Genomic DNA, 16,977 nt, shown 5'->3' on the forward strand with positions numbered 1-16,977 from the left:
AAACGATACACGACATTAAAACACTGGTATGACAGATTTTATCACAAACTTCTTGAGTAACTAAGAAATTGTTGTAGTTGATAAAAACAATAGCTTTCTAAAAATAAATGATTAAATTGGACAAAAATTGACCATTTGCCAGTGATTTTACGAAATGTTGTTTTCAATTAAATATATAATAAAGAGAAAAAAATTATCTTCACATTTGGCACACAACTGTAGGTGTCAAAAATAAAGAAATAAATATACCACCATGACTAAGAAAGAGAGGTGATACATATGAAGCAAGAAAAAGATCGGTATGTGGCTTTATTTTTTAACTTCATTTTTAATTTTTAATGTCTTGAAAAAATTCAGCATTTGTGTTAACTTAATCATTTGGACAACGATCCCCCCCCCCCCCCCCGGCCTTCCTTCTCAAATCTCCCGAAGACATTTACATACATACGATTAGTTTTTTTTACTTTTTTCCCATTAGTTACATGTATGTTCATTGTAGAATTACTGGGAACGTCAAAAAGTAAAATTTAGTCTTCTTTGATTCCGCAAAATGAAAATGTTCTCAGCTTCTTCAATCTAGAAATTTTTCGTCGGGATCGAGATTCCACACATGCGGACAACTCGACGAAAATACCTGAGATCATTCTGATAGGTGACAGGTCGTCAGCGGAACGTTTGATATGCACCTGTAAAACCGTTAAAGCGTGCAGGTGACAAGATCAGAGATAAATCTCGGATTTTTAGGGTGGGCGGACAGAGACTGAGAAGAAAACTCTAAGGTCAGAAAGAAAACAAAAAATATGATACTTAGACGAGGACAGACGCCATGAGACTCGATCCAGGATAAAAATAAATCACTGACGACAAGTGTGAACGAAGGGGGCGCCATTAAACAATGACTTCCGCGGATCTTTATGTGCAGGTAGGGAAAATATTCAAAACAAAAAACGTGTCAAAGTGTGGTAGCTACTCATTGTGAGGTAGCTGAGAATGGGCCCTTTAAGCCGGCTTTTGACACGTGAATTACATTTTTAAGTCAATGAGAAAACGTTATTTTTATCTACATGTCATTGTTTTGATGTACATGACTAATTAACCCTACACAGGTGCTGTTTGACACCTGTCATATATAGGTGAGAGGGGCGGATCTAAGAATTATACAAGTGTTATTTTTTGATAGGCGTATGTAACATTTGTAAACAGTCAGGGGTGTGATTGAAATCCATCATTTTTAAAAATGATGATTTTCAGTCATTAAATTGATTTTTAATAATGATGGAAATTCATCTTTTTTTAGTAAAATGATGAAAAACAGCCATTTCTATTTTGAAATTTATTTTAGAAATAGAGTTATCTCTGATATTAAAAATGACTGTTTTTCATCATTTTTTATCAAATTGTTAGGTCTAGGCACACTTAATTATCTCATTAGTTTTAGGGGGCGCACTAAATTATTTTGGTTTCAATTACTTGTCAAGATGTTTCTCTACACAAGGGTCTATGGCAGGATAGTGTACTATATCTAATTACTGTAGTAAATGGGATGGGAAAATTGACTTGAGAATGGAAATATGATGAAAAGACGTCATATTTACAAAAATCAGAAAATTGTGTACATTATATACTTAGAAGAAATGATCATTATCCATCATTTTCAAAAATGACTGATTTCAGTACCACCCCTGACTGGTAAAGGTTCCTTTTGATATCTTTTCGACATAAATACAGTCAAATCTCGAACTTGAAAGGACCGAGAAAAAAACACAAATAACCTCGGATTTAAGATATTAAGGGGTAAAATAACCTCAGATTTAAGATATCAGGGGTAAAATACGTAAGTAAAAGTTGTTGGGATCAAAATGACTTTGACGTATCCAGTATTAGAGATACTGAAGTTTAACTGTGCTTGTAATTCCAAATCTTTTTCTGAATAGTTTAGATATTCCTTGATGTTATTAATCGTTTACAAATAGTTTGGATCCTACATTGAACCTGCTCCCACGTACAAACAAAGAGGAGACAATATGTTACATTGATTCATAATGGTTAGGGATCTAATTTGATCATGTTAATAAAGCTCAAATATCCCCTTCACATCACCCTCAAAATTTAAAAATAGTCCCAAATGAATACACAGTACTACATGTATATCATAAATACTGTAGAAAGTATTACTGTAAATGTTGAGGAACTGTCTTATTTGGAGTGATTTCAGCGTGTAAAACAAAACCATGTAAAGGATCTGTAGGAGGATGTGTGAAGTGTTAAATCTATCAGCTGATTCTATTCTGGGTATTGCGCAATCACAGGGTTATGTTACTGAAAGTTATGTCACAGGAATTTTAAATCTTCCATAAGGTCCTGAAATCTAGACATTTTCAAACAAAAGAAAAAGGACGTAATTCATGGTTGATTTAGGGAGATTTTGTGTATAGTTTAATGCATGCAGTTCTTAAGTGAATCATTGGGAAAAAAGACTATTTAGGAAGTAAAGGTTTAGCATATCTCTCAAAACCAGATGCCACTTATAGATGTAAACATAGGAGGTACCTTGTGGAAGCAATTTTGATAAAATGTGTTTTAAAATTTTCTTGTCAAATATCTTGGCTGGCACGAACATGATTAAAACTAGGTAAAAGTACTGGGTACTGACAGATTTTGAAAGGCCTGTTTCCCTGACCTGTCTATTGTCTTTTTTTCCTGTCTTGTCCCTGACACACAATAATACTACCGGTACATGATCTTGTTTTAGATGCTCTGTGTAAATCGTTCCTGTTTAGTGTTTACATGTACTTCAACGGAGTTTATCATGTTTACATTGAAAATTAAATCCACTGGTTTCCTGTCTTCTAAAAATAAAAATAAATAAATAAATAAATAAAATAGTAAGGAAGAGAAACAGGGGGAGGGGGAGGGGGGAGGGGAGGGGGGGACAGATTTAGAGAGGGTGAATTACCACACTGAGAGATTAGATCATCAAGGTATTATAAGACTTCTAGGTAAATTAAGGATAAATTAAAATGTGAAACTGAAAAAGACAACTCCCAGGGGATGGCAATGTTTACACATTTAGGTTTTACCAAGAGCTTTAGTGGCCATGTATATTTTGTTTAGTTCAGATACCATATAAAAAAAAGTATGAACCCCATGTGATCAAAAGTCATTCATATTGTTAATAGAATTTTGAGAGTTTTTTCAATTTGTACAAAACGGGTCATGTAATTTTTTTTACACATGTAAAAATGAAGTCTATATATTCAACAGAATGAGCGTTCACAAGTGCTCGCCAAAATTCTGTATACTTCCAAAAGAAATGTTTTTGAACACTTGCTGTACTAAACACACATATGATGAACTGTAAGGTATATATTCCAGAACAGCAGATCACAAACTCTCTTTTCTCGACTAAACAGTGTAGCTTTTAAATGATTCTTCCCACATATCAATTGTTTTACTAATGCCACCAAACAGACAAACAATGCTGTAAGTTTGTATATATTATCCCGGTACAGAATTGATATCTGGTCTTATAGAGATCAGATCTACTTACGTACAATAGAATCAATATAAACAAGTACAATCCAAAAGCTTATTATATCCCACAAGATACATTTTTCCTTTTGAAACCAGTAATTAAACACAAACAAAGTTATGAATGAACACAGACTTCTGGGGCTATTAAGTGTTTGAATTGGAAGAGGATTTGACAGAAGTAAGCAAATCAGTAGTGAATCAGAAATTGTTAGAGATGTCAACCTTTTATATCAGAACTTACCCTTGTTCTCCTTACTAAGCGGCTTCAGTACCAGTCATTGACAAAAATGATCCTTTAGAATTTTTAATTTTAAAAGTCTAAATTTAATTATTGTGAGGTCCATTAAGGTTTTGTTTATAAACCTCAGCCCCTAGCCTGTAACAGCTAGCTGCAGATCTCTAAACTCTTTAATACTGAGAAATAAAGGGAGAACACTGGTGACAGGGTTGCAAATAACATTTAAACCTTAGGGGCCATGTGGGCCCCCAACTACACAAATTTTACTAGCCCACATTGATATTATGGGGCCCACAATTTTTTCACTTTTTCAAAAAATCTTTTAATATTAAAACATTAGAAAAAAAACTTTATTGTCCATAGTATTTCATTATTTATTTTCAAATTTTTCCTGCAGACTTTGACACTACTAAATGTATGAAATTCCATGTTATCATTCAATTCAAATTTGCTTCTTTTGATTTCAGTTGTTTCGGGCATGTATTTTGAATTAGGCTTCAAAAAATGTTTGATTGTCGGTATGTCAGGTTTTTTTGGTTTATAAATGAGAGGGCTAAACATCCCTGGACTGAATTGAGCAGGTGTTGTATTTACAGTGGACACCCAAAATGGCTGCCCAGTGGCAGAAAACGAACTTCAAAAAGTTGTTGGGGGAATTCTTGTTACAATAAATATTACTCTTTGAATTTAAGGTAAATGTTAACTAGGTTGACATATTTTTATATCTGAAATAAAGCTACAATTAATATTTGTTGAAAAATGGAATCAGCTGAATGATCAAACACAGGAAAATCCGTCTGGGATATGAAAACGAAAGTACATTGAATAGTAGAAACAAACTACGATCTGATTCTGGAAAAGGTGTATATATAAATTCTTACTCGCCATGTGGATATATACTATAGTGGGCGAGTGGTTATTTGCAACCCTGCTGGTGTCAGAAAGTGTGTATATGTATAATGTAGTCAGAGTGAGGCCTGCTCTATAGATCTACACTATAAGCCTGGGTTGACATTTCACTGGAATAATGATGAACAATTACTGGTGAATTACAGAGAAATGATTCACAGTGAAGCAGGCCAACACAGACTAAACAGTATAGGGAAAAGGGGGTGTGATCATGGGATGAGGGATTAATGTTGATGTTAGTTTTTCACTTCTGTACATTGTATAACTTTTGTACTTTAGCATGTTTAGGCTCAATTTTTTTTTTCAAATGAAACTCAGAAAAGGAGTGAAGTCAAGTTAACATAGTGAAAATGTCAGGAGTAATACCTATCAATGCTAATTTGAGTTTAGTTTTAATTGTTTATGAAAATCCTTTTTGAGAATTTTTAACTCATATGGAGATGCCACCACTTGCCATTGGAGAGCTGTAAAATTTGTCCTCTACTCAGGACTCTGGGTAATTGAGCAGGGAAGGAGCTTTTTCATGCCAGTAACATTGTACTATGACATGGGACCTCTGTTTAAACAGTCTCATCCAAAGGATTGGTAATTTAAGTTAAAATTTGACTCATCAATAAGTTTTATTTAATATAAAGATTTTCATGATTGCAACAACCAAAGATCTCGCTGAATATTTAAATTCATAAGCTGTAAAACATAAAATTAGTTAAGCCTGGCCTACCAGCATCTGTACATGTTATTATTTATAAATATTTATAAAATGTTGGAAGTTTGCAGTGACATGTACAATATTGAATGAATAACTCATTCACTGAGTACCAGAAAATCTGAGAATTTACGATAAGATGGCCATGTATGGCACAGATTTTCTGGTGGAAATAAGTTATCAATACCAATTAATGCAGTATGGGAGTCTCGTCAGTTTCTTGATGCATTCTCAATCTTGATTTCAAATTCCTGTGGATAAGAACTCGCAGACTTCTGGAATATTAGAATTGTGTATCAACTTAATGATCTTTCTCTGGCAGACACGTTAGCTTTGATGGATATTTTGACACTGAGCTTTCAGATTTAAATTCTTTGATCCACGCATGAGATATCTTGTCAGGCAGTGTATAGTCTATAGTGGCACCTAAATTTGTAGAATTTGAAGAAAAAAAACACAAATACCCTGTATTCTTAAATGAACAGAGGAGTTACTCTGAAGGCACATAATTCTTAGATCCACCTCCTAAACATGGAAATATTAAGATCCCACGTCTTTGATATTTATCGCCGATTTCAATTTCAGACGTTTCTCAAGGAGTCGGAAATCGGCCAAGTTTACGTGAAGGTTTGTATATGTTCTGCCTGTGGTGGAAGATCATTGCTAACAATTTAACATGGTTCTTGTGGGTTCATGTGGTTGAGGTCTATATTTTCTAACAACTTGATATAACCTGAGTGGGGGGGTTGGGGGATAATAGGCAGATTAATGTAACCAAAAATGTCATTTCAGCTTGCAGGTTTTATTTTTGGGACAAACATTACTAACAACTTAATATGGGACTTTCATGCAGTATAGTGGTAGTTAAATTTGTATATTTAGGGGGAAGGGTATGAATGTTACTGTAAATCGGTACACTACTTTGATAGGCATAATTTGTTTTATAAGCATATCTCAAATATAAAAGTAATTTGGTGAAAAAGCCATTAGATACAGAAAGTGGGGAGGGGGGGGGGGGGGGTAAATAAAGGTACATGTACTTTTTGCTATTTCTTGGGAAGCATTTCAAATAACATGGCAAGAATAAGAATTAGTAAATTTTCTATAAACTTCATATTTGTGTACATGTACTTTTTGCTATTTCTTGGGAAGCATTTCAAATAACATGGCAAGAATAAGAATTAGTAAATTTTCTATAAACTTCATATTTGAATTGTTTAGTTATTGTCTTAATATAACATTTACTGCTATAGATTGGCCTTAAGTGTCAAACTATAAATTTATTAGTACTATTTTGTACTCTAGAATAACTTACAAAGCTGTATTTTAGATATTAGATTATTTATAATGATGCATTATAATAACAAGGCATAATAAGGCCACATAAAAACTTTCTCTGATGTTCAGCCAAACTGATTTTCATCTTAATTTTCAATGAAAAAAGCAATGGAAAGGGGAAGGGGGGATGTTTCAGGATGAGAATCTAATATATTTTTTGTGTGGCCTTTTTTGTAGATATAGTGCTAATGTTCCATACTAACTCATAACCATGATAACTATCATACAACTTTGCTTATATTTCTTACTTTAGTGTGTTAATCCTGTATAGAGATTAAATTATCATGGATTGGAAATTTGTGGACAGATACTGCTAGATATTAAACTCAATTCTGTGGAATTAGTTTAGTTTAATTCAATGAATCAATAATGATTATGATTTAATACAAAAAAATCAATCTAAAATTTATAAGTATTAGGGTGACCAACAAAATCCAAAAATTATATATATATAATGCTTGATAATTTCATAGTATATATTAAAATGGGTATTTTGCAAGCCAACAAAATGACAGAGGAAATATTATAATTTAAGAACTCTAAATCAGGTTTTTGAACACTATTACAAACATGATAAATATTTAAAAAAAATTGTATTTTAGGTCAGTTTGTTGAATTTAAAATACATTTTTTTTATGTATAGAAATAAAAATCAAACCAAATAGTAATATATAATTATGAATGATTTGTGGAAATATTTAAACAATATTGTTCTGTGTTATTTTAATACTTAGATATTTTCTATGTATTTATTCTTTAAAATAAGAAGTGAATTTGTTTATTTAACTTGAAGTAAGCACTTCGTAAAATCAATTTTGAACCCTTTACAATTATTTACAGGGGGCGAGAATATGGGTACCAGATGCGGAGAATGTCTGGTTAGGGGCAGAGCTGCTGGAAAACTACACAGGACAAAAAAAGATAAAGATACAATTAGAAGATAATGGAGAGGTAATTATAACAGAGAGAGAGAGAATGTCTGAAAGACATGGATAGAGAGAATGTCTAAGAGAAACAGAATGGCCAAGGGAGAGACAGACATATGTCTGAGAGAGACAGATAGAAAGAATGTCTAAGAGAGTTGGATAGAGAGAATGGCTAAGAGAGATGGATAGAAAGAAGGTCTAAGAGAAACAGAATGGCCAAGGGAGAGACAGACATATGTCTGAGAGAGACAAATAGAAAGAATGTCTAAGAGAGTTGGATAGAGAGAATGGCTAAGAGAGATGGATAGAGAGAATGGCTAAGAGAGATGGATAGAGAGAATGGCTAAGAGAGACATGGGTAGAGAGAATGGCTAGGAGAGACAGAATGGCTAAGGGAGAGGCCGATAAAGATAGAAAAAGAAAGAGAGCTTGACAATGTGATTGAAGTTGAAGGGAGAGGGAGATCCTCAGATTTTATGCAGAAAGTTGACATGGAGCTTTTATCATTACGTTCATTGATTAATTGTAAACTATTAATTATCTTGACGTCCTAAGATTGTTTGCTCATCATGTCAACATGTCATTAGGCCTATAAGATAAAAGATAAAAATATCGGGACTTTTATTGACAAGTAATGGTTTGTCCAGTGTACTGCAGATAATATTAATGAAGACCTACAGAAAATACAAAATTACTTCGTATTTATTTTTACCTGGTAGATAATAATAATACATTGAATTTAAAGTTTGAAATTTACATCCTGTTTAAGATTTCACAGAGAAAAATTTATGAATATATTAATACAATTAACTAATGATTAATTAATTATAACTGCAGTTCCTGTTGACATAATACAACATTCCGGTTTATTTCTCTCTATGATCTCTTTAGTGTTACGTTTTTCTCTGTGATGTGCTCATTAATATGCGACATTAACATCTCGTTAACGACCGTCCGACATTATGTCCTGTCCATAAAAACCACATCTGGACATTACAGTACACTTACCGTCCTAAGTCACTGACCCCAAACCTTAACTGACCAAAGGTCAATTGTCACAGGCAATAGGACTCAAAATATACCTCATGTTAAAAATATCTATTAAAATAAGAGGGGCATATGTGTCCTCATAATAAATCTATTCAGAGGTCAGTTGTCACAGACAATATCACTGGTCACAAAATATACCTCACCTAAAGAATATCTAACTAGAATGGGCATATTTGTCCTCACATTAAAACTGACTAAAAGGGCACTTTTCACAGACAGATATTGAAAGCAAAATTTCTCTCATCTTAAAATATCTAATACAGGAAGGGGCATAATTATATGTCTTTTAATTAAAATTGATGAGAGACCACTTGTCACTGACAACTATTGGACACAAAATCTCCTTCTTCCTAACCAGGTGGGGGTATATGTGTCCTAACGTGAAATTTTTTGACCACTGTCTGTTTTATTGTTAAGCCCTTAACTTTTCTCTTATTACATGTAGTTAACTCTGATCATATGTTTAAGCTTCACAGGACTGAAGACTGTGTTATATTGAGTAACTCAAGGTTGTTCATTTAATATTAGAAAACATTGGCCTTCAGTAGAAGTGTATTTAGTCATGTGCAGTGTGCGCCAAAAGGACTAGCCCGATGCCCGAACACTAGTAAAAACACACAGTAAAAAATCAGCACTAGCCCAATCGGTCTAGTGAAAAGTTGCATGCATTTTACATTTATTTGTTGATAAATCTTTAAAAGTAATAAAATAAGTATAAGAATTCTGATTGTTTCCTTTCGTTTTACATGTGCGTGGGTTTCTTTTGTTTAAGCATGTAGACTTTCCGCAATCGGTTTTTCTTGTACACTTTGGGTTTATAAAATACACATCAGCATTTACTTCCGGTTATGGCTGGGTTATGTCTATAAATATCAATTTCGACTGGTTTAATATATATAACAAATTCATATTGTAAAGTATGTGGGCATACAAAATCTGATTTTAATTGTTCTTCATTAATTGATTGGGCTAGTGCTGAAAAAAGTTTTTCGCGCACACTGCATGTGATGACAATACAGCAAATAATTTAAAATGTAAAATTCATACAACTGTCAACGCATTGTAAATAATCTTCCTGTCATAAACTGAAGTCACTCTTAGGCTAATGCCACATTTCTTTAGCATGTAAAGAAAAAAAATTGTTCTTTTGAAAACTAGTATTTATATCAAGGCATTGATAGAGATGTCTAATTTTAAAACTTATATTTCAGGAGAGAGAATTTGAAATCAAAGATAAAAAAAGACTGCCTCACCTTAGGAATCCTGAGATTCTGATTGGAGAAAATGATTTGACATCACTCAGCTACCTCAACGAACCAGAGGGTGTGTTACATCTTAACATTACAATTTTATAACAAAACATTTCATTGGCCAAATTTGAATTTCTGTTTCTATTTTGAAGGAGTTATTCAATGTCTTTTAGTTACAACATTAAGTAATTAATGATAACAATTATCTTTAGTTACAGTTGATTTCATTAGCTAAAATTATTTTTTTAGATTATTTTCAGTTCTCTACAACTTAAAGGTGCTGTTTTTTGAGAGCAACTGTATATTTTCCATTTTCAGTTCTGTACAACTTAAAGGTGCGGTTTTTGGAGAGTAACTGTATCTACACATACTGTGGCATCGTGTTAGTGGCTATCAACCCGTATGAACAGTTACCTATCTATGGCAATGAGCTCATACAGATGTACAGCGGTCAGGATATGGGGACAATGGACCCCCACATCTTTGCCGTGGCAGAGGAGGCATTCAAACTCATGTCCCGGTATGCTAAGGTTTACACCGCTAGACATTCAATGTTAATAAGATGTATACCATTTGGCATTCAAACTCTTTTCTAATTACTGTATACAGGGTTATTTTCGTCCAGTTTTATTTTCTCCTTTCACACTTGCGGACAATTTTGCCCCGTTTAAAATTCGTCCTGTCAAAGTTTTATTTTAAGTACTTATACTGTATTATATGAGTTCACCCCATTTTAAATTCGCCCAAATAAGGCAAGGGCGAAAGGGGCGAAAATTTCCCTGTATACAGTATTTTGTATGTTAAGAAAAGAATTGCAGGGCTTTCAAACTACTGATCAAGTTTTGAAGGAAATTCAGATCCAAATTAGGGAATGTTTTGTACTCTTTGTACCACTTCGATTTAAATCAGACCCAATGGTCATGAAACAGACTTAGACTTAGACTTAGACTTATTAATAAGTCAAATTTTCAACTGACTGTTATTTTTATCAATTACTGAATTGATCTGAAAATTTGCAAATTACAGCACTTTTGTGAATCAATAATTTTGATCTGCTTGACTTCCACAACATTTAAGTATAACATTTAAGTATAACATGAAGAATTTGACTTAAGCTTTAGATGCTTCATGATCCTGGAATGGGATAAACATATCTGTGAAGTTGGCATGAATACTTGCACATCATTTTTTCCCTGAAAAGGTTGTTTTGTACACACATTCTGACTAACTGCCTATTTTTCAGATTTGATAAGAACCAGTCAATTATTGTGTCTGGAGAATCGGGAGCTGGGAAGACAGTGTCAGCGAAGTACGCCATGCGATATTTCGCGATGGTCGGAGGATCACAAAAAGAAACTCAGGTGGAACAAAAAGTCCTGGCATCCAACCCAATCATGGAGGTATAAAAAAATTCTCTAATCTCAAATAACTCAAACACATAACTCAAACACATGTCAGTCTATGCAAAAGTCACCGGACCGTCAGTTTTTACTGGTAAAATTTAGGTCGGGTCGGTAAAAAAATTCAGTGTACAGGACCAAATGTCCAATAGAAAATAAGGCCAAATAAATCTAAATTAAGAGGTACACATGGTCAAATTCCCCACAAATATCCTTTATTTGACCAATTTAGCAGTACAGCAAAACTCGGTTATAACGAAGTCACTGGGACCCATAAAATTACTTCGATATATCCGTAATTCGTTATAACCGTATAAGAAATTCATTAAATTTATATTGCTGGGGATCAAAGATGACTTTGCTATATCCGTAAATTCGCAATATCCGTGTTCGTACTAACCGAGTTTTGCTGTAATACCTGATTAATTTTTATGTATTACAACCCTGTCATGATCGTTTTTATTTTAATTAAAATTTCCTCTGTCAATGATTACAGATCTTTAGATAGCTCATACGTAGGTTTGGTTGGAAAATATATCTCATAAGGAAAATTTTTTTCAAATGATCATTGAACTTGAGTAACCATAATTAATTGTTTCAGGAAAAAATAAATATGCATTGAAAGTGCATATTAAATTTAAGAAAATATTTGATACAGTGTATGTTGTATAAATCAAATATAAAGTAAAAAATGCATGCAATTGTATAAATAGATACCTTTAACAAAGAAAAATTATAAATATTTAACTTGTCTATTTCACTCTGAATTTATTTAAGGTTAAATTTCACAGTGTGAATTAACCCCATCCTACCCACCCTCTCAATCTCACTATCATAATGATGTATGGATTTAAGGGGAGGGAAAAAGTCGGTCTGGTAAGAAATGGTTTGGTCTGGTAAAAATTTTATTTTTACCAGACATTTTGTCCTGTAAAAATTTTAAACTTTGGCGTAGACTGACATTTCTGTGTGTAAATACTGTCGATACACTTTTTACTACATGGTCAAAATTCTGTAGAATTTTTATTTATGTTTAATCAGTGGGTAGAAATTTATGTGGATTTCTTAGACTGACAGTACATGCCTAACATAAAGATTAGCATAAATAGATGGAAAAAAGTACTTCTGCAGTAATTTTGAATGTAACACATATTTCCTGATTCCAGGCCATTGGTAATGCTAAAACAACAAGAAACGACAACAGCAGTAGGTTTGGGAAATACATAGAAATCTCCTTCAACAAAAACAACGAAATCATTGGCGCCCACATGAGAACCTACCTACTGGAGAAATCCAGGTAAATTTACCACATTGTATAAAACAGATGGCACCTGTCCATGGCACCTGATCCCACCTCTGATGTTTCAGAGGTCCGTGTTTGCTCTGCTCCAATTTTGTATATTTGTTTAATGGACGTTGAGATTGAATACTGTTCGTTATTTTCATATCCTCCTTTTACAGAAAAAATTTGATTAATACGAAATTAAATTTAAGACAATTGGTACTGTGTAGAGCCTTATGGTGAATTCTAGGTACTAATCTTTCTGATGAATTCTGGGTAATTTTTCAGGGTGGTGTATCAAGCTGCAGAAGAAAGAAACTACCACATTTTCTATCAACTTTGTGCTTCCAAAGATCTACCAGAATTTAAGAAGTATTGTCTGTGTAAGTATGGATCTGTGACTGTGTGGTCTGTTTGTTTGTGCATCTGTCTTTATATATGTCTTTGTGTATTTAATTTTGTCAGAGTCAGGGCATATGAATTGGTGCTAATGTTGTCTTTGATATATGAATGTCTCTTTATGTATAATTATTTCTTCAGTGTCCCCTGATGATTTTTACTACACGAGTCACGGTCAGGCTCCAGAGATAGACGGCGTGGACGACGGGGAGGACCTAGTGTCTGTCAGAGAGGCCTTCACAATGCTGGGTAAGGCAACCAGCCAGGAGGGGAACTAGTTTATACTCAGTGTCAAATAGCAATCTAAATATTCCTTTATTCGATTTTTTTATTTCAAAGATAAAAAGTAACAAAAATGAAAGATTTGAATATATCAGAGCTGATAGAAACCAGTTACATGTAATATCAACTGTTCAGAACTTACCATGAACATTATGGTTTTGAAAGCCAATTTTTATGCCGTTGAAATGCTGTCACTGACTCGTAAATAAAACATCTTGATGTCTGAGAATTTTTTTTTTTGATTCTTTGTGATTTAGGAATCTCGGAGAAGGACCAGATGATGATCTTCCAGATTCAGTCGGCTGTCCTACATTTTGGTAACGTTAAAATACGGGAGGCTGACGGAGAATCGTCTGAAATAAAGGTCAGTGTGACCTAGTTACATGTATAAAAATGAGGTTAATATGTGGCCTAATTATCTTCAGAATAATAGGTAATTGTGTCTTGTTTTAGCTCCAACATAGTATAACAAAAAAATTAGGTCAATGTGTGAAATATTTTTTGTGTATAAAAATGAGGTCAGCATCTGACCTATTTATTTCCAGAATGAGTTCAGTATGTACAGTTTCTGCTCTATCATCAAATAACAATAATTACATTATCTTTACATTCATTAGCTAAATCACTTTATGTTGTTTGTTTGTATTATCCCAGTTAACTTATTCTATGAGGATTGGAACTAAGTATAACTTTTTTCTGATTTAACAGAAGGATGACATTATTTAACCATTATGTGTTGATAATGATGTATCAGTACTTTCAGTACTTTGATTTTCTGGTTTTACAGAAGGACGACAAACATTTAACCATTATGTGTTGATGATGATGTATCAGTACTTTCAGTACTTTGATTTTCTGGTTTTACAGAAGGACGACAAACATTTAACCATTATGTGTAAACTGCTGGGCATCGAGGAATCTCAGATGAGGATGTGGTTATGTAACAAAAAAATTGTTACCGTCGGCGAGGTGTTAACAAAACCGTTAACATTAACGCAGGTAAGAATTGTTAACAAAAACCTTTAATGTTAGCCCAGGTAAACAGAGTTACACGTTATTGATGTGAATTATGGGTTGTTGTTAGTTTTAGCAATATTCAACTTTTATTTTTGCATAATTTTTAGAAATTGTCTCTTGCATTGATTTGGATAGTAAAAGGAACATTATTTTACAATGTAAAAGATTAGAAACTTCTTCAAAAGATTTTTTTATGTGGAGTGCAATAATTTATTTAAAATTTTTTAGGCATCCTTTGCACAAGATGCTCTGGCCAAACACATCTACGCACAAATATTTGATTGGATTGTGGAGAAGATAAACAAGGCTCTACAGAGTGGAGCAAAATCTACAAAGTTTATAGGAGTCTTAGATATCTACGGGTATGTACTAATGTTATCCTTATAAGGTCCATAGGAGCTGTAGATGCATTATAAAGGGTCTTAGAAGTATATTGGTATGTACCGTATATACTGGCCTATAAGTCAGATGTTTGGGAGTTAATTTCTGGTCCAATACTCTATGTCCAACTAATAGGCAAGCTATAAAATGAATGGTATTATATGAGGTAAGTCCCTATGATATATAAGCTTATGAAATACAACCAACTTATAGGCGGACCGACTTATAGGCGAGTATATACGGTACAAAAGTTATCATCATGAAGTCAACCGTAGTTGTCCACAATGTAGTTAATATTCTTATGCAGCATTTTCTTACATAGTCCTTTAATGAAGGAAAGGCTGTGAAGGTCTTGACTTTGGGTTAATGTAATACAGTTCACCTTCAGATATCTGGATGCTTCTTTACCCAGACAATTTTTCATCTGAACAGAATTTTTAAATGTTATTTTTGTCTAGTTTAACTAATAATTCAGATATCTGGACGCTTCTTATGTCTAGACAAATTAACTAGGAACCAAAATCTCCAGATAAATTAGGCCCCGCTTTACCAGATTAACCCTGGTACATGTTGTACAAAACAGTTTGTGTACATGTATATATAGACAGAAGTTGTTTGAAATATTTTTTACTTTGATTCAAATTATTTTTTTTCATTAAGAATCGCAATATTTGTACAGTATGATTAATTTATTGGTCTATTCCATTTCAGGTTTGAAACTTTTGAAATTAACAGTTTTGAACAGTTTTGTATCAACTATGCTAATGAGAAGTTACAACAGATATTTAATATGGTGAGATTTTCTAATGGCTGGTATCTTTTAAGGTTTTAAAAGTAAATGGTTTATTAATTAATTTTCCTATTAACTTCATTGGTCTATTTATATATTATTTTGGTCTATTTATAGATTGTTTTGGTCTATTTATAGATTGTTTTGGTCTATTTGTAGCACGTATTTAAACTAGAACAAGAGGAGTATGTGAGAGAGGCCATTGAGTGGTCGTTTATTGATTTCTATGACAACCAGCCTTGTATTGACCTGATTGAAAGTAAACTAGGAATTCTGGATCTCCTGGACGAAGAGTGTAAAGTAAGTTCTTAGAAGTACTGATATAAAGAAAGTACAGATAAAAAGTACTGATATACAATAAATGCTGAATATATAAAGTAAGAACTTATAAGTACTGATATAAAGAACTGATACAAATGAAGTACTGATACAAAGTAAGTACCTTTTAATTGAGTACTGATATAAAAAAAAACTGATATAAAGTAAGTACTTTTAAGTACTCATATTAGAGTACTGATATAAAGTAAGTACCGTAACAGTAAAACACAGGTTACCGTATTTATAACAAAGTGATTTTTTCATTTCTAATGGATTTAAAATGTATTGTGAACTGAATGGATATAAATGAATGAATCAAATTTATTGGTCACTGGCATTTCACTTGAAGCTTAACTGTGATTTAAATTTAGTACTGATAGTATAAATTTGGTTCTGATTATATAACCTAAGTATGCTGTGAACTTATTTATCATGTCCAGTTATTAAGAGTTTTATTGTTTAAAATTAAGAGTTATTTCTTATTTCCCTGCCAGATGCCTAAGGGTTCGGATGAGAACTGGTGTCAGAAGCTGTATGATAAACACCTGGGGAAGGCCAAACACTTTGAGAAACCTCGGATGTCACGGTCAGCGTTCATCATTAACCACTTCGCAGACCGTGTCGAATATCAGGCCGACGGATTCCTGGAGAAAAACCGGGACACGGTACTGGAGGAAAACATCAATATACTCCGGGCCAGCGAGGTCAGTATACATCTGACTGGTTTACTTCTTATGTGAAAATGTGAAATAGAAATTTGTTGTTTGATAAATACAGACAAATTTGCATTAAACTGAGATGCCCCAATAATAAGATTTCCTCAGTCATACCTGGATCATCTTCTGAAGCTAGAATTTATGTTGTGTATATATCTTTACATACTGTGAAATATATTATGTACATGTAAATACTTGTACAGTTAATGATGTTCGTAGTTTTAGCTCATATATTCCTATATCATATTGAATGTTTGTAGTTTGAGCTTGTAGCTGAGTTGTTTGAAGAGAAGGTTGATCCTAATGAGAAGAAATCCCGAGCGGGCTCGGCGACAACTCATCCCCTCAGGCAAGCCCCAAAGGGGGGGCGGGGCTCAAACAAAAAGACAGTGGGATCACAGGTCAGTACACTCGTACTCAGAATGAGTACACACGTACTCA

The 16,977-nt window shown here is 33.3% G+C and overlaps 1 protein-coding gene across 12 annotated transcripts in view; it reads left to right on the top strand.

The window, feature by feature from the left end:
• Positions 1-637: 637 nt before the first annotated feature.
• LOC134275165 (unconventional myosin-Va-like) overlaps positions 638-16,977 on the top strand; it is a 58,883-nt gene continuing 42,543 nt past the window's right edge. For 8 of the 12 annotated variants that reach the window (XM_062757409.1, XM_062757411.1, XM_062757413.1 and 5 more), the window contains exons 1-16: positions 639-922; positions 5,973-6,014; positions 7,566-7,676; positions 9,913-10,024; positions 10,270-10,471; positions 11,195-11,351; positions 12,518-12,648; positions 12,922-13,016; positions 13,174-13,281; positions 13,572-13,678; positions 14,182-14,313; positions 14,560-14,693; positions 15,424-15,505; positions 15,662-15,802; positions 16,315-16,524; positions 16,797-16,937. In XM_062757409.1, the coding sequence (XP_062613393.1) occupies positions 896-922; positions 5,973-6,014; positions 7,566-7,676; positions 9,913-10,024; positions 10,270-10,471; positions 11,195-11,351; positions 12,518-12,648; positions 12,922-13,016; positions 13,174-13,281; positions 13,572-13,678; positions 14,182-14,313; positions 14,560-14,693; positions 15,424-15,505; positions 15,662-15,802; positions 16,315-16,524; positions 16,797-16,937 (1,932 nt within the window). In that variant the 5' untranslated portion in view covers positions 639-895. Of the gene's footprint in view, positions 923-5,972; positions 6,015-7,565; positions 7,677-9,912; positions 10,025-10,269; positions 10,472-11,194; positions 11,352-12,517; positions 12,649-12,921; positions 13,017-13,173; positions 13,282-13,571; positions 13,679-14,181; positions 14,314-14,559; positions 14,694-15,423; positions 15,506-15,661; positions 15,803-16,314; positions 16,525-16,796; positions 16,938-16,977 lie in introns of all 12 variants that reach the window. The other 4 variants (XM_062757404.1, XM_062757405.1, XM_062757410.1 and 1 more) reach the window with 3 other exon arrangements.

Source organism: Saccostrea cucullata, unplaced genomic scaffold, assembly GCF_032062105.1.
Source record: "Saccostrea cucullata isolate Sc308-1 unplaced genomic scaffold, CSIRO_AGI_Scuc_v1 ctg708, whole genome shotgun sequence".
Classification (NCBI taxonomy): Eukaryota; Metazoa; Mollusca; class Bivalvia; order Ostreida; family Ostreidae; genus Saccostrea; species Saccostrea cuccullata.